Source organism: Lasioglossum baleicum, unplaced genomic scaffold (assembly GCF_051020765.1).
Source record: "Lasioglossum baleicum unplaced genomic scaffold, iyLasBale1 scaffold0025, whole genome shotgun sequence".
NCBI classification, from domain to species: Eukaryota; Metazoa; Arthropoda; class Insecta; order Hymenoptera; family Halictidae; genus Lasioglossum; species Lasioglossum baleicum.
Genome location: NW_027469085.1, coordinates 45,130 through 63,663, shown reverse-complemented (window position 1 = coordinate 63,663; position 18,534 = coordinate 45,130). Strand labels below are relative to the sequence as shown.

The following is an 18,534-nucleotide window of genomic DNA, read 5'->3' as shown; positions in this document are numbered from 1 at the left end:
TCACTCACTCACTCACTCACTCACTCACTCACTCACTCACTCACTCACTCACTCACTCACTCACTCACTCACTCACTCACTCACTCACTCACTCACTCACTCACTCACTCACTCACTCACTCACTCACTCACTCACTCACTCACTCACTCACTCACTCACTCACTCACTCACTCACTCACTCACTCACTCACTCACTCACACTCTCACTCACTCACTCACTCACACACACACACACACACACACACACAAGATCTTTCATTTCCCGACAAGCTGCAGAAAAAGGAAAGGCGAGAAAGTGTGGTCCGATTAATTGCGATGGTCGTCGCGTAGACGTTGACGGTTAAATAATCTATCTAACAGCTACTGAACTCTTCTAATTGTTTATCGGCGCGAGAAGGTCTACGTCGTTCGTCGTCCTACCCAATTCCTAACGGATCATCTTCTCCGCGAAGTATCTCTTGTTTACCGTTTTCTTTCCTTTTTTTCTTCTTTTTGTTTTTTTTTGTTGTCCGGAACGTAAAAACAGTTCCGCTGGCAATAGTAGATTGTCATAGGTTCTCTTCCATCATCCTCTCTCGCGTTATTCATCGTCCTTGCGTTTCCTCTATCCTTTCCCCACCCTGAATTACCCCCTCCGCCCCGCCCCGCAAGGATCCACCGAAGCTCCCGACTTCTCTTCATTATTTTTTTTTTACCATTTTCTCGATTCCATTTTGTGGTTGGTTTTGGCAAGTTCACGGCGACGAATGGTGACTAGAATACGTAACGACTATATTGTCATGCACTACAGTCTTTCTTAGAGACCCGCCGCATAGCAGCCTGATCCGAACAACAATGCTCTAGACCCTGGAGACCCCAGGGGACAGCTGGCCGAGACGCATCGCCGCGGGCTTCACGCGGCCAGCCTTGAAAACTGGGAAATCGGTTTCGAATTGGCCCCAGTCCCGAGGCCCTAAGAAGGATCGACGGGGCCGTCGTCCGAGGACGACGGTCTCTCCTCGGGCCTGTTCGTGTTGGCCTCGGTGTCGTCGGGTTCGTCGACGTCCTCCTGTACGGGGGTCACCGCCGACGAGACCATGGTCGAGGAGACGTCCGGTGTCTCGTCGCTCTGACGACGGCGACGGAGTCCATTGCTGCTCGTCGAGTCGGTCTCGTCGACGTAGATCCTGACATCGGTGCCGATGCTCTGACAAACACTGTCCGCCGGTATGTAGAGGACACCGCTACCGGTTCTGCTGACGCTGCCGCTTCCGCTGCTGCCGTTTCCACTGCCGATCATGCTGTCGCTGGCGTTGCCGGTTTCCTCGGCGACGTAGATGCGTCCGTAGCTACCGGCTCGAATCGCAGAGCTATACCGATCGGGGACGCTAGCCAGCACCGCTGTCGAGCCTCCGGCCTTCAGCTTGGACGGTCTCCTTTCGTTTATGATTGACTGCACGTCGAAGTCGTCCGTCGTCGGAGGAGCAGGCACGCGTCTCTCGTCCGTGATCCTCGTTCCGTCTGTTTCCGCCGGCTTGCCGATGGTGATCTTGGACGCGTGCTCGTTGCTGTTACCCGTGCTGTAACCGCCGTTGATGGTTTTAGACGCGCCACCACCGCTTCCGGTCCCCGCCGAGCTACCGTGCGCGTCGGACTGTTGGGTTTGCGAGTCGCTAGACGGTCTGCGAGTCAAGGTTGCCTTGGACGGGTAGTAAATGGTCGCCGTTGGCAGAAGGTAACGCTCGCTGGTTGGCTTCGGGCCCGCCAGAGCTGTCACCGAGCCAGTCGGCGGAGTCACCGGGGACGACGAACTCGCTGCCGCCGAAGGCCGGGTCACGCTCAGCAGGGGGGGCTTGTTGTCTCGCGCGTCGCTGGTCGCCTGTAACCGTTGACGTTGCGGCAGACCACTGGTAGCGTCGCGTGCAGCTGGTCCATAACTGTGTTGCGAAATGATTCGAGGCACGCTTAGATTGCTGACAGGCTTCTCGAAAACTTCGGCGACTTCGAAGTGCATCGGCAGTAAGGACTTTCTCTGGTGATGCCCCGAATGGAACGTTTGTCGACGCTTCGACTTGAACTTGGACGGCCTTGAATTGGGTCGATGATACGAGCTGCGACGAGACAGCGACACGGAAACTGATCCATCATCGTCTCCGCTCCTCTCTCGCGGCGGATTATAAATAAAGTTCGCAGGCAAGGAACGGACTTTGGCGAGGCCAGGTCTGCCGATAGGAATTTTATCGTTCGTCACCGGAATGGACTCGCGTTCTCTCGCGTCGTCGTCGTCCTCCCCAACGCCGTCGTCGCCGCCCCTCTCTCTTCTTGGACTGTCATCTTCGTCATCTTCTTCTTCGACTTCCAACAGTTCCTCTTGTTCGGCAGCCAGTTCTCTTTCCAGCTGCGTTTCCATATCCAGTTCGTCTTCCATCTGTTTGTGACTCTCCTCGAGGTGTTTCATCAGCACCGCGACGACAACGTTCACGAGAACGAATTGTGCCATCAATACGAAAATAACAAAAAAAATCGGCGCGATGATAGTGCTCACGCAACAGTTCTTGACGCAATCAGCTGCCTCGTCGCAGTCGTCTCTTAGCGTGTCCTTCATGATACCGTTCCAATTGTCGCCCGTGGCCACCCGAAAAAGTGTCAGAAACGCCATACCGAAGTTGCTGAAGTGGGCGTGTTCGCCGAGTCCTTGACATGGCATTTCGTCATTGCATTCTGGAACAATCAGAATTTTCCGAGTGTTCCGAATTCTATTACATATACAGTACAGTTGTACATGCATAATATATATGTATAATCCGATAATGTCTGATCGCGTTTGTTGTATATTGCTGAGAATCGTCGCGTTTAGTACTCCCTGACCAAGCGAAATCAAGTAAAATAACTCGAAAAAATTATATTGTTATTGTATATTGTTCCGGAAATAGCAGATATCTCACCTAAGCGGCCGAACAGTTCCACACCAAGTGCTGCGAATATGAAGAACAGCAGAAAAAATAATAGTCCCAAGTTTCCGACCTGCGGTAACGCCTGCATCACGGTATCTAAAAGGGCTCGTATTCCCTTCGCCATTTTTAGCAGCTTCAGAACTGCAAAGACAAAAACGCATTCGTTGGAACGGTTGATGAAATGATTTGCAGCATTATACTCAAATTATGTATGTATATGTATTCTCTAACATTTGCCGACTTGCTTACCTCTGGCGATTCGTAGAACTCGCATCACTCGTATGATCGTAGGATTAATCGGTATGATTTTCGATTCAACTTCCTCGAGAACTATGCCGACCACCGAGAGAATCACTATACCGATGTCTAACTGATTCCATCTGAAATTATTCGTTTATTCGTTTCAATCGATCGATGCGAGTAATATGATTTAGTAATACTATATGTATGTATCGTGATATTGAATTTTCACAAGAAAAACAATTCTGATTTAGTTGTTTACATAATCGATCAACTACACAGTGGATTCTAGTTATTTTTAAGAATTCTGTTTCGAATGAAATATCATTGCGTACTTGTCTTTCAAGTACAAGTGCAGACCCAGAGCAAGGAGTTTCATGAAGGATTCGAGGATGAAAACAGCGGTGAAGAAATAATTGAATATTTTCAGGGCATAAGTCAGAGCCTTCGGCATCATGTAGAACTCCATCGCCATCGTGACAACGTTCAGGCCGATCACCGCAGCGATTGCTAGGTCGAAATACTTGGAGGTGACAACGTTGTGAACGAACAATCTGGACTTTGAGTAGTTGGTGTAATAAGGTGGCTCGTGCATTTCTGAAAACCAACAGAATTATATGGTAAAAACCCCATGCCGATATTTTCGTCACCTAACAATTTCCAAATATTCCCCAAAATTATTAAATGAAAACATTGGCGAATAAAAGATACACTGTTACGTGGTATGCGGACGCGACCGTGGAGACCCGAAGGTGAAATAAACATCGGCTACACTCCACTTTTCCATATTCCACGCACGAGACGACCCGGTGCTGATTGACAATGAGATAATAGACACACCGGCTAGTCCACTCCTATGTTCCACACAAGACATTGGCTAGAGTCCTACGTGTGTACCCTTCCTACCTAGACCAAAAAATCTCTAAATCCAAACTCCCCTCGGTTCACTGAACCTCGCTGCCTGAACCTCGGTTCGTAACAGTACATATGTATACTGTATACTGTATACTATAGAATCTCAAAGCACTCTATTACACGTATTTTACCGTGTACTTTGATCTGAAAAAAGCTTTTTCATACAACAGTAAATATGTATGCACGTCGGATATTCGGGTGATTCTATTTAGCTGACAATGAGACACGGTGTATAAAATGGACGATAATCGTATTATCCTCAGCCTCAGCTTTGCTCCTTACTTCGCCGTTTCTTTTCCATTTGAAGGGCCCGTTTCGCAGCTCTTCGCACACGTTCTTCCTTCTCTTGTTCTTCGCGACACCTATGGAAGTTCTCCACCACAACCCCGACGAACATATTGAGTACGAAGAAACCGACGAGCAGGATGAACGCTATGAAGTACAGCAGACGCCATTCCGAATAGTTCTCGATCGGCTGCAATGAGAAAACGGTTGCGATGCAACAGAAAAAAGATCGAATAAAACGAAATAAGTAAAAATATTTTCAAATGAAATTTCGATCGAAACAGGTATTCGCGAATGAAACGACATTTATACAAATTGAGAAAATAAAAAATAAAAATAGCGCCGCGCGTTGGTTGATTATGATTTAAAGCAAAGTTTATTTAACACGCGGTTTTAGACAACACGCGGAAGAGATAGAAACGCACACGGGCGGAATTGATAAAAATGAAAGGAAAACGTGTGGATCGGTTTATGTTTATTATACCTGTTGATCAACGCCAACGGCGTCAAGGCCGGTGTACATGATGTTCACCCATCCGTCCCGCGACGATAGAACAAACAACGACATTAAAGCTTTGCCGAGGTCGTCGAAATTATATTTCCTATTCAGCCAAACGTTCCGTTTGTCGGCCTGGCAGTCGGTCTTATTGCGTACGTTTTTTATGTCAGGCCCATCGCAATAATAAAAGGCACCCTTGAAGAGCTGCACGCCCAAGATACCGAAGATTACGAAAAAAGTACAGCATATCAAAACGATGTTGCCGATAGGTCGTAAAGAGGACAACAATGTCTGAACAACCAGTTTCAAACCAGGAGCTCGGTTGATAACGCGTAACGGCCTGAGTGACCTTAAAAGTCTAAAAACCTGCAAACAAATAAAATAATTATCTTTCTTTTGTGTTTCTGAAATTAGTGTTTTCAGTTTCAGTTCAGTTCACACTATTCTCCTAATTGATAGTTGGAACAGATAAGAAAAGATGATGGTTCCTCCGAGCAGGCACACGCGTACCCTCAATATTCCAAATATTCTTGGACTACTAGACGAAAGTAGGGACATTGATAAATCGATGATGGAAATTATCACAAGGACTCCGTCCATGATGTTCCAGCCAGAAGTGAAGTAAGCGTCCGAACCGTACAGCATGCTGGATGCAACGACCTACAACAACAACAACAATGTCATTTATTATAACGATGCGTACGAATGTGGAGTGGATATGTTGCTTGTTGCTTCGCATGTACTACATCATTTTCAGGAAGAACGTGTATACAAAATACATACATACAACAGGTACGTGTACGTATACATGTATTTTGTCAGAGAAAAGCAATGCTTGCGAAGTAATGTGTGTACCGTGTGTACCTTAATGAACATTTCGATGGCAAACACTCCGGTAAAAATGTAGTTCGCTGTTGATAAAAAAAGTCTTTCTCCACTGTCGGGCGGTATGTTTGGCCGTTCCATCGCCAAGGTGATACAATTCAGACCAATGAAAAAGAGGACCACGTTGTCGAACCATTTCCGATCAACCAACTCTCGGCAGAAAACTCGAAACCTGAAAATTCAAAAACGCGCCGTCTTCGATAAAAATCCCAACGACAAACCAAATATATCATTTTTCACGTTTTATACTATGTCACGTCACACGAGCATCTCCGCGAAATGCGAATTTAGAGATCAATTTTTTGTCGAAGAATATATATTTCTAAATTTAAAAAAATAAAAAAGTCGATTCTTTATCCTCTTCGGAAAGGACATGGTAATCTTGTGTGAAAGACGCTGCATAAAACTACGCTGCATGCACTGCGCTAAAAATCACGTCTAAAACGTCTAAAACGCTTCGTTGTTCGCAAGAGGAATGAATGAGGAATACCTGTTATTCGGCGGAAAGAGATACAGCGAATAATCATCGCGTTCTTTAAGGCAACCTTTAGGTTCGAAGAACATGAAGATCTTCTTGATCCTCTCGATGCTGCTGGCGCTTCCGTGACCGTTTAAAGGAGGCGACTGTTCGTCGGTGCGCGGATTCTCGTCATCTTGATCGGGAAGTTGCTTGATTCTGGGCAGTGGACCACCAGCAGTCTCCGTTGACAAATTATTGATTGTACGCGCCGTTGGACATTGCAGCACAGCGTGCACCACCTCGTCCAGAGGCAATGTTTTTCTCATCGGCGATTGAACGTTCTCGTATCCGCGCAGCGACGTTCTTCGCGACAGGTCGTCGATCCAACGCATCTTTTCCGAAAACATAATCATCAGAAATTTTATTTGATAAAAACTTGCTTATTAGATTAATCGCATGGGCGCATCGCGATTAAAATATCTTTGCGAAAATTCGACATAAGGAGTTCTCAGTTTCGCGGCGGTATGTACCTAATTGTTTTTTGGAGAAGATGGATGGATTTTGAAAAAAAGAATTTGAAAATACGAAATGTAAAATGAAAGTTTGTCGCGTATTTGGTCCACTAACCTGATTAGGAGTCGCCGTGTAACGTCGTATGGAGGAGCTACGACTGCAAATCGAATTATTAGGGCTGAGGCTACTATTATTGCTTGTTAGGACGGCCGTACGATTATTCGGCGTGTCGCATTGCGTGTCGTTCCTTATCGAACCGTGCAAATAACCGCCATTGAAGCTGCAAATATCATTAAACTAGACATTTTCACGATCACATGAACAATATGTTGTTCGAGAGTACACAACAGAATATTTTGATTATACGTATAATTAAATATTTCGGAATACATATTTATTTGTGAGATCATTCAAACGAATAATGCAAAATATTTGAAGGTACTCGAAATCGAAATCGAAATCGAAATCTATCAGGAGGGCAAACTTCCGAGTAATAGATTATTGTTTATCGAAAGCTCACGTGGAATTGGAGCCGAGCAAAGTGCTCCGACCGTTGTTTAAAACAGTGGCTCTTCCAAGGGGTTCGTCCTCCTCGTTTTGCGTCCAATGCTTCCTTCTCAGAGAAGGACGAGACAATTTCCACGAGTAACCTCTTTGTATCCTAGGCGGGCTGTAAATAATGTAAAGACACCCCCGTACACGGTCGAATGTCTTTGGTTAATGTCTTCTTCTTTAAATGTAAATTAGGTTTTACCTGGAACTGCTGGATGGTTCCCTCGACGGATTGACGACGGTAGCCGCCGCGACGAGGCTTATTCGTCGAGGAAATTGTCCGGCGATCAGATTCTTGGTTGGTATTTTGTTGTTAGAAACGTCCGGTAATTTTAACAATCCTGAAGGAATGCTACATTGACTCTGCAATCGGAACAACACTTTCATGAATATTCAGAGAATTCTATGGCACTTACTTTATACATACATATCAATACCGTTCAATCGATCGATACGCGAAACAGCAACAGCAATGTTAAACCAAATACGTGTTAAACCTTGTTTCAAAAATGAAAATAATAATTCACTGTTGAATCGTGAACGCTTAATACATATTATAGAAAGAAGAAGAAGTGGCCAACCCTGATTGAAATAAGGGTCGTACGTACGTATGTATACTCGTATTATAGTATGAAAGCACTGTTTTAAACCTTTATACGTTTATCGATAATTTTCAGGGTAGCATATATAGTGTATAGTAATGTACATATTGTAGTTTGTGATCTACCAGTGTGTACAGCGCTGTATAACGAGGTGTTGTACGTACGCCTGAACGATCGATAGATTCGATCGACAGTGCCGCCGTTGGATAAACAGCCTGGTGGCAGTTCAAGTCCCTGTATCCGACATCTAGGGTGGTATTAGGCGAGTCCTGAGGGGTGGCCGCCGTGTGTGTAATTATCGGTGGTTGTCCCCCCGCACCACCCAACATCTTGTTCTCCTTCTGAATGTTGCATTTCGGCTCGTCTATCTGCCGATGATGCCTCCACACCGTGTTCTGTTTCTCCCTGCTGTTGTTGTCTTTGTATTTGCGCAACTCTTCGCAGCTTTGCCACGAGTTCTTCCGATCCTGTATTTTCAAAATCGTATCCTTCATAATTCACGCTATCATCAAAATTAATGCTAATACCTACTAATTATTTTGATATAACGACAGAGAGAGAGAGAGAGAGAGAGAGAGAGAGAGAGAGAGAGAGAGAGAAAACGGAAAATAAATTGCAAAGAAACTCGCGATCGATAAAAAAAGCATTCGACACGAGAAATAAAAAGTTGGAAAGACTTGGTTAGAGCGCATCGAACAAAAATGCGCAGACAGCTAAAAATAAAATAAAAGCGCCTGCTATTCGCACGCGTCAACACCGTACCGTACCGTACCGTAACGTACAGCACAGTTTGCATTTAGCCTGATTGTACAGAACCGTCGAGAGTAACAAGCATAAGAGCAATCCGTTCGTTGCGCATACACAACGGATTAATTGGCAAAGTGGCCTTGAACGTCCACAATTCGCAACAAGTCGTTGTATTTGTCTGATCGGACAAAACGCGCGATCGCACGGGGTAGCGTAATTACGTGAAATCCGACTGCTCCGTGCTACAGGTGAACGCGAAAATTCATTTAGCAAGCAGACGCGTTCGTCACAAATTTGTTCGCAACAATTACCTGAGTGTAAGTATCGCTATCGGTGATCGAATGCGATCTCGATATTCTTGAGGAACCGTCGTCGTCGTCGCTTCCCATTCCAGCTTCTTTCGCGGCGAGCCGCGCCATTTCTCTCTGCTCTCGTTCTCTCCTCTCGTTTCTCTGTGTGCGAAAAAGATATAAACATATTAATTTTTAGAATTTAGTGGCAGTTTTCGTGTTTTACATGCAACTAACTCGGTATCAAGTATCAAGTATCAAGTATACACGTCAAGCGAAGAGGCGGATGCTAGAGACTAGAGACTTAGAGACTGCTAGAGATCATACCTCCGAGGAGAAGCCCTCGACAAGAATGGCGACCAGCAGATTGAAGAGGACGTAGTTTCCGAATGTCATCAACGCGACGAAATATAGTGCTGCCCAATGGGAGGTCTTCTGCATGCCGTTGAAGAGCACAACGTTCCAATCTTCTTGCGTCAGGATCTACATTGTCGGAGCGAACAAAAAGAAAAAAAGGTCGCCGCTGTGAAACGGAACTACCAACGAATCAACATCCTCGTCGGAATGAATGAATCACGAGACGAACGATAGGCAGAGATTATACATATACTAATTCCCAACGATCTCGAAACGAGACGTCCAGTGTAATTACTGTCGGCTGATACGCCGCAAATCTAATTACACAAGAACAAGCTACATTATTTCATCCATCAGCTCGTCTATGTTTCGGAAAACAATGCCCCGGTTAGAAACGATACAGTGCCGATCGGTGTCGCCTCGTACTCGATACTGATTTTCCTTTTTTCATACTTGATACTTGCACCAATCTCACCACGAATTTCTCTCTGCACAACGAAAGCGTTATTCTCCGAACGAACAATACAATTTTTGCGAACTCATTGTTCTTTGCATCAAACATGATAGCAGCAAACGTGACCGAACTGCGATCTTCGTACACACTCCTTATCGTTTCATAATTTATCCAATAATTTCTTCAAACATTTCCTGAAGAAATTTCATTTTTTTTCATTTTCATTTTCATTTTCATTTTTATTTTCGGTTGCACGAAGGGTCGCAGTTCGACCCGCGACAAACGAGTTGCAGTTATTTAAATTCAGTGGAGCCTCGATTATCCGAGCCGAACGACACGTAATAACACGAGAGTTCGTATAATAGATCATTTAATACAATTTCCATTTATTTGTGCGATAGATAGCGTTGTTTACGGGGATCGCCTTTCGATGCCAGACCGACTTTGAACGTCGTCGGATGTTCGGATAATCGAGGTGTTGCACTGTAGAGAAGCGTCTGTGACCCGTGTGATCGATTTACATTGTCGATCGACACAACGGGGCTGTGATAAACGAATCGTTTTCTTGGCACCTGGCAAATGTCTACGCAAGAAAACATCGACGGGGGAAAGAGAGAGAGAAACTCGTCGGCACGTTCATTATCTGTCGTGGCGCTCAAAAAGCCGTATGTAGAGCATGAATGAATGAGTGTGAGATAGATGCTGTGGATAGAGACAGAGACAGAGACAGAGACAGAGAGAGAGAGAGAGAGAGAAATCGTAGAGAAAATGAATTGAGACAGGAAAACGCGAAAAAGCAGAAAAATATTCGAGTATCGTTTGGAATTTGCTGCGATTTTACGGTACTCGCGTGACCCATTTTCTGGATAATGTCGAATCAAATAGGCGGAAGGCAGTGCAACAATCTAGCAAAAATTTGTTGGACGCTGTTTTATTAAAAAGAGTTGGAATGAGATTGCAAGAGTCGCTCGAAGTCAATGTCGGAAACGATGTCGGAATCTTTTCAATGGTTTCAAATTGTTACAAGTGCATGTATTCGCGATTCAAGTAAACTTTTTTGAAGCAACACTTGCGTGTATACTTTTCTAGTGCTGCTTCGACGTAGTTTACAATGTTAAGATACCCTGTACAAAAAGTAATAACAGCGAATACTCGCGGACCAGAATCGGTTGTATGTATAATGTACAATGTACAACCTTTTGGTTGATTTATGCGGCGCGGCGTACTTCCGTTTCATTTAACATTATTGCGGGAAAATGGGTAACGCGAGCACACCTTTTATTCGCTGAAGATGTAAAACCGTAGCCAGAGATATACAAGTATCGATGCAAATGCAAAATTCATACCGGCTGCTCGCTTGCGATGTTCTTTGCAAGTGATTTTTCGGGAACTTGTGACAACTCGTTCGAAAAAAATAACGATACTAGATTAGACCCAATTAGACTGTGTGAACATCTTATATAGAAATTAAGCATTTAACGCTAAATTATATTTGACATTTAATGTTAAACTACACGCAAATCAAATATTAAATACACGGTAGAAAAACTAGCACAATTTTATATTTAATAATATTTCCGTTTGATTTTTGCAAGTAGTGACCGATACGATTTTAACATTATCTTCATTATGCTACATTATATCGCGATCATTACACAAGTCTCGTTAAATAAGAATGCTAAAAATAATTCGATATATGTCCAAAAGCTTTTGATCTTCGCATTGTCATTTTTCTTTTCACTTGACGCTAAAAGCATCTAAAACAGATCGATGTACATATCTACAGAAATGTAGCATCGCGAGGAACACCTTGTATACGCACGCGTATCTGTATAAAACCCGGAAAATTATTTACGATCCGAGAAATCTAAATACCGAAAGACGTAGATACATACAGATACAGATACAGATACAGATATAGATACAGATACAGATGCAGATACACAGAAAGAAAGAAAGAAAGAAAGAAAGAAAGAAAGAAATAGACATAGAGACACAGAGATATACAGCTGGTGGTACATAGACGTAGAAATATAGACATAGAGTACACAGAGTAATAGATATAGAATACATAGGCGTAGATATACAAGCACAGATAAAATAGACATATAGAATACAGAGATACAGTGTGAAAGAGAAGAGAAAATACCTTGTGTGTGTAGTGCTCATGATTACTTAGTGCACATACAGAGAGTGTTCTATTGATTGATTGATTTTTCTTTCGAAATGTCATTATTATGTATTATTTTTTTGTTTTCGCTGTAATTAGAGACTGTAAGAGGGAGGAACAGTGGTACCTGAAAGACCGTGACAAGTGCCCAGACGATGTCGTTGAAATGTTTGCGATCACAGCGACACATTGGGTGCCGCGAGACCACCTCGGCACAGGTGCAGGGCCGACTCCGGTCCGCCCACATGCAAAACTTACCCCCGAACAGGTACATTCCTAGGATGCTGCAACCGAGACAATCCGCTGGCCTAAAGTATCACCGCGACTCAGATTGGCGGTTTTTTGGGGGATTAGGGAACCGGAACCGGAACCGGAACCGGAACCGGGGAGACAGAACCGATACCGCGCGTGCCACGCGAAGCGTCTTCCCCTCGGCAAGCTTGTTTTCATTAGGCAGCAATTACGCAGCAGCAGCAGCTGGCTGCGAGAGACGGAGATGTCCGTGCGAGCATCGCGCTAGCTCATCTTGATCAATCGAATCAAGTAGGATTCTACATACTGCACCTACGCGAGAGAGCTCTCCTTCTAATCTCTCTCCGATGCGAACATTTCGGGACTGAAACGTTGCTCGCACATCGATATCGCAACGACGACGATAATCCACACACAATTCACCGTTATGAAAACGAATAAATGATTTTTCCTTAAATCCTGGATAAAGTAGGAAAATTTTGAAAAATATTATATGTATATTATTCTTATATTTTGCAAACACTGTGTTTGGTGCCTTAGTCACACAAACCACCTCTTCCATCACCGATCGTTTCGCGTTCAGCTCGTTTTTCGTATCGTGTACTTGTTCGCATCATCTAATAGATCAAAACAGGTCATAAGACTTATTGGATTCATGTTACATACCAGCTAGGCGCGGCGCGTCGATTCGATTCGAAAACGTGCGCGTTTCGGTTACGTAACGGCATCATCGATGTCAGCCCGAACATGGATTTGAATACTTTAAACGGTAATTCCGCGAGCTGGAATTGTGTGTCCCCGTCCCCGTTCGCGGTAATCATCGCGATATTATTCATCGGCTTGGAAATGGTTATTCCTCACGGATGACTACAGTTGCGCGGCGAATCAAATCCTGTTTAAAGTTTAAACTAGTTTAAAGGACGACCGCCGCCGGTGTCCTTGCATCGGCGAGCAAGACTCGATTTATTATTTCGCTGATCGAGGTCGATTAGATTTGATTTTACCAACTTGTTGACAGCAGCGTAATACGCACGATCATCGTCCTCTTACAAGGTTTTATTCCTGCATAAATAATATCACTGAATACAACTAACTCTCTCTGTTACACTGTTACATACTAATAAACGTGGATGCTTTCTTAATATGTACATACGGTAAATAAAACAAAATAAAATAAAAATCGAAGGGGGAAGACGCTTCTTTGCAGCAATTGAGCGGGTGGGTCGGGTTGACAGCGAGAACAACTGTCTCACTCGAAGCTTGTAAATATACAGTCACATTCTGCAAGATCGGCGTGTCCGTTCCACTTATACAAATACATATGTATGTATGTGTCTCGTATTCACAGACAAGAAACAAATAGGCAGTCGTGTATAACTGTATAATAGAACTATACATATACTCGTAATGTTGTTATCAAGCGAATGTTACATAAGCTGTGGTGTAACTGTAAGAAACGGTACGACGCGGCACGCGGTGCTATATATAATTATAATTACCGAAGGGCTATTACCACCGAGTGTTCGTTAAAAAATCAATATTTGCAGCAACCCGAGTAGCTCCGATCAAAGCGACTGGAAAATCTCTACGATTCAGGTGTATACCGAACACAATTATCCGCGTCTCTCGCGTGTCGAATACGCATGTCACCGAAAACTAGTTTGAAATTTCAAAATAGTTTCTTTAAATCATCCCTGTCGATTCAGGTTGCAAAAATCAACCTTTTACAACGAACAGAAGAAAATCATTTCAAACTTTCTGAAATTCATTTTTCTCGTTCAACCGTACAATGTATGTACAAGAGAAACTTTTTGGTAATGCTCGACACGTCTCAGCCTCCAGGAAAATGACTGAGGAAAACAGAAACAGTATGTACAAGTGTGTATGCACACGCGATGCTCCTTTATTTCGGTTGGACCTGCTGCCGACTTCCTGTCTAGGAAAATGAGAAAACGAGAAAAGTGCGGCAAAGAGGACCCCCCAGTCGTTGCAGAATGTCACGTGGCAACGTTCTCAACCGGCAAACGAAATTCAAAATCGGAAACTGAAACTGAAAGAAAATGGCGATGCGCGTGTACGCGGCAGAGCCTCTCGTATCTGAACTAATTATACATATTTAAACATTCAATCGCTAAAATGTGTCTCCTTAAAAATCTTTTCAAATTTTCAAAAACAATTCTGAAATTTCGACAAAAATTTATTTTCCAAAAACATTGCGATCGTAACGCGCGATTCTAAAATGTGATCATCGTTTATCGTTCGAAGGCTACAAACTTGAATACATGGTATACATTTTGCACAGATATCTTTTCTGAAGAAAAGCAAAATGTCTCTTATTATTTGTCACATAATCGATGAATCAATGTACGAGATCTTACGGCTTACGGCTTACGGTCGATACGCGTTTCAATGAAAAGTGACTGTATGTACACTTGCAAAAAGAAATGCCTAAATTTTTCTCTATCGGTTCAGATACACGAGAATCTGCTGATGCACGATACACGTATCTCGAAAAATGTCAAAATAAAAAGAATCTTGAAGGATCGTTCAGCAACTGGTTGCGCGAGTACTCGCTATCTATCGGTACATAATAGCGGTATCTGTGTAATTTTCACGTTATCTTATACAATTATGTCTCTAAGAAAATCTCTACCTGAATTGGAATCGAATACCTAAGGTCTAAGGTACAAAGGTGTCGGTAGAAATCAAAGATGTCTATCTACAGCGACTAATACGCATAATAATAATAATGAATGATGATGATAATAATAATAAGAATAAAGATGATGAGATAATAATAATGTTAACAATAAGAAAATAGTAATAATAATATAACAACAACGACGGTACTATAATAATAATAATAATAATAATAATAATAATAATAATAATAATAATAATAATAATAATAATAATACGAGTAGAAATAGAATAGGTAATCAAGGTATGTACGTAAAAATCGTACGCAATTACGTGTGGGAGACGGTTGTTGTAACGTTCGAACACTTCGAACTTCGAAACAGGTAACTAGTCGCGGTTTCTGTGTTGGGCGTATCATTACAATGTTGCAATTCTACTTTTGTTTATCTGTCACGCGGTTTGCTTGTTCATTCTATTATAGTTGATGGGTCAACGGTATTCACTTATTTACACGGAGTGATTCGAACGGGATTTGCTCCGATTTACTCGCGCCAACTCAATTTTCTTTTTTCCCTATTCTCATTTTCGTTTTCGTTTTCGGTGTCGAAACGTTGCGTTGCGCGTTACGCGTTACGCGTTGGTGCACGTCGCGCGTCGATCGAGATAGCGATGACGAGCTCGGAGAGATTGTAGAGAGAAACAGAAACAGATGGCAAAGTGACACGAGACTGTGGACACGACCAAACATGAAGACCAAACAGTTCAGACGAGATAAACGGATATGCGTGTAGAAAATCGTTCAAATTAATGACACCGTAGATGCTGAATAAATGACACGGAAGGATCGAGATAAAGAATACACACACGGGGCGCAACGACAACGACACAGTGAACGTCCAATCGAGACGAAAGCCATTCTACGCGAAAACTCGACGATAAAACTTGTTTATGTTTACGTTTACGTTTACGTTCACAGGAAGTCAAGGCTTGGATGTTTGCCGAGCACGCTGGCTGAAGGAAACTTCCGATTTGAACTAATAATAAAAATTCGATTTTACGTATTTACTTACATACAGATACCGCCGTTGTTTTCGCGCGCGTAATTACGTTCTATAACACACTTCTCATGATAATTTCAAGAAAACTAAGAAATTCAACATGTTCTTGTTTCTGGTCAACGTTTTTAGGATTTTTCGAATAAATATTCAATTGCGAAAATAATACTGCTCATATTTAGAGTTAGAATATGGTGAAATAAACGTGGTTTCGACAAACAATCAAGTTTAATCGTTTCAACAATGGGGGGGATCTGTCAACGAAAATATTTTATTCGATAATATCGACACGTTTTTTAGCGTGGAATCATGTGATTACGGATTGCACGGATGTTCGCCGATGTCGCCGATACACACCGTATGTGCTACGCTGCTACACTGTTAAAAATTCATGGCGCAGCCCGAGAAATGAATGTTCGCAATTCTGTTTCGCGCGCGCGGGAATGGGGATCGTATTATTGTCGAAAATCACATTTTTACCGTATCTTGTTTATGGATCGTATACTAGTACGTTATTAGGTTTGATTTCGGCGAACAGGGACCTCTGACCGTTTTCGGTATCGGATTCCGATTGTGCGATTTAAAATTGGATCGATCGAAACCATAATCGAATGTTTTTACCCGAATTCGGTATACGGAACGCGACTCTTTTTTAATTAAACTGTCGCGCGACGCTTTAATTAAATTTTCTTGCAGTTTATTGTTTTAGCTTCGTCTCTCCTCGTTAAGTTAGAGATTTTTGCATTTATGTGGCAAACACGTGTAGGCACAATTTGAAAAAACAGAACGGTTAAAAAAAATTTCAAATGATTCTTTCAGAATGTTTAAAAATATCATCGAGGGATAATATGATAAATTGATCTCATTTTTTCTTTTTTACTGTCTTCGCGCAAGTCTTCTACTACAGCGAGTCTCTTGCTGCAAGCTCTCTTTCTCAACCAAAGAAGTACCAATTTGTTGAAATCAGATTTTCATTTAATAAAAACATATAAAAACCGTTTATCGAAGAACGTTTATTATTAGATAAGCGAAGTTCAAGTATTCATTTTCATAACATTTTTAACAAAAATCTCGAATTTTTTCAACGTTACAATTTCTACTACATCTCACTTTCAATTGTATTTAATCAACTCGTATTTTAATTCAACGATAACCGTAAACCCCACTATTATTATTTAAATATACAATAATATAACCGCGTGGTTTTATTAAAAATCATGGTGTTTAGGTTAGAGAGCGCGCGGGCGCGCAGTGTACTCGGCTGGATATGCATTTCCCATGCAGTCTTCTCATTGGAAAAAGATTTCCATGTGATATCTAAAAAGTATGGTGCACAAGGTGTGGTTCGGAGCCCACCTTAAAATAAACTGTAGGTCCCGTCGTCGCCCCAGTCACCATTAGCAGTTGATGCGACGTATGTAAAACAATAATAGAGTAAGGTCAGAGGTCCCTGACATCGGTCCCTGACAACGAATCAATGACAGATCCGCAAACAGAGTCATATACTGTATGTAGAACGCGCGTACAGGGTGCCCCAAACCTCGTTCGCTTCCTTGAAATGAGCGGTTCCCGTGGTCATTTCAAGCGACATTTTCCTTTGCAAAAATGTCCGCCCGCGGCTTCTCCGACATATCGTATATCATTATACTACAATAGTAAATGTATGTATACCGACTCCCGAGCTTCGGGTCAATTTCAGTGCCGTTTTTTACAGTGTAACGGAAATACGTATGATCGAATGTAGATATTGTAAGAATTCGTGTGCATATTGAAATGAGAAGCAACAACGAACACTCCGGGAGACATGTCAGCATGCAGAAGCGTTATAAATAATTAAGAACGATTGTAACATCGATATATGTATACACAGAAAAGGACAATCACCATGCACGGATCGAGCCTAAGTATGTGTCCGACTGAAAAAGAAGCGATCAAGACTAAAAAAGAAAAAGCAATGAGAACATCCGAAAAAATAGTCAAGTGTTTCACCTATCTAGTTGTTGATGCGACAAATCGAATACCAGTGTAGAAAATTCTAAACAACCACAACAACAACAACAACAACAGTAACAACGATAACGAGAATATATGTATGTATGTTTAATCCGGAATAATAATACTGTAATCCATCTCGGAGATAAATTGTTGATGCAGCAGCAAGCGAAAATCAAAAATGCAACTTGCGACTTGCGACGACCACTTGCAGACTTCGAGAGTAACAACACAACAACAACAACAGGCCCGTAACGAAGCAAATGCGAAGCTTCAATGCAGTTTCACGCGATACATAAGCCTCCACATCTAAGAACTTATATCACAGATTTGATCGAATCGATAAAGATTTGTTTCAATTGGCTGGAAAGTGGAGTGTGTGGAAACATTGTATGTACTGTGATTTCGTTTCTTAATCCTCGTACTGTCGAGTAATTAACGGTCAATATAACGCAATCAACTATAGCCAAGTATTGTTGTAAAATAATTTAATTTTTACTATTTACGAGTATCAGAGATATCGATGTATTCGATATTTGAAATTTTTCATGTTTTTAGGTTTAATTTAGGGTGTTTGAGAATAGGTCAGAAAACTGACCGAATCTCGACCGACCGAGGGTTAAGAGGTGAAAATATACAGTTTTAAACAGTGTGTGATGTAAGATCTTTCTTATTCGGGGATCTACATTCGC

At 42.4% G+C, this 18,534-nt stretch overlaps 1 protein-coding gene across 7 annotated transcripts in view; it reads right to left on the bottom strand.

Annotated features, from left to right (window-relative positions):
• Nucleotides 1–459: 459 nt before the first annotated feature.
• Ca-alpha1t (Ca[2+]-channel protein alpha[[1]] subunit T) overlaps nt 460–18,534 on the bottom strand; it is a 63,185-nt gene continuing 45,110 nt past the window's right edge. For 5 of the 7 annotated variants that reach the window (XM_076445379.1, XM_076445376.1, XM_076445382.1 and 2 more), the window contains 16 exons: nt 12,031–12,187; nt 9,250–9,405; nt 8,944–9,084; nt 8,011–8,352; nt 7,486–7,646; nt 7,252–7,401; nt 6,846–7,011; nt 6,249–6,610; nt 5,738–5,930; nt 5,384–5,533; nt 4,859–5,239; nt 4,372–4,564; nt 3,510–3,771; nt 3,184–3,314; nt 2,926–3,075; nt 460–2,701 (listed from right to left, as the gene is read on the bottom strand). In XM_076445379.1, coding sequence (XP_076301494.1) covers nt 954–2,701; nt 2,926–3,075; nt 3,184–3,314; nt 3,510–3,771; nt 4,372–4,564; nt 4,859–5,239; nt 5,384–5,533; nt 5,738–5,930; nt 6,249–6,610; nt 6,846–7,011; nt 7,252–7,401; nt 7,486–7,646; nt 8,011–8,352; nt 8,944–9,084; nt 9,250–9,405; nt 12,031–12,187 — 4,843 coding nt within the window. In that variant the 3' untranslated portion in view covers nt 460–953. The remainder of the gene's footprint in view (nt 2,702–2,925; nt 3,076–3,183; nt 3,315–3,509; nt 3,772–4,371; nt 4,565–4,858; nt 5,240–5,383; nt 5,534–5,737; nt 5,931–6,248; nt 6,611–6,845; nt 7,012–7,251; nt 7,402–7,485; nt 7,647–8,010; nt 8,353–8,943; nt 9,085–9,249; nt 9,406–12,030; nt 12,188–18,534) is intronic. The other 2 variants (XM_076445381.1, XM_076445380.1) reach the window with 2 other exon arrangements.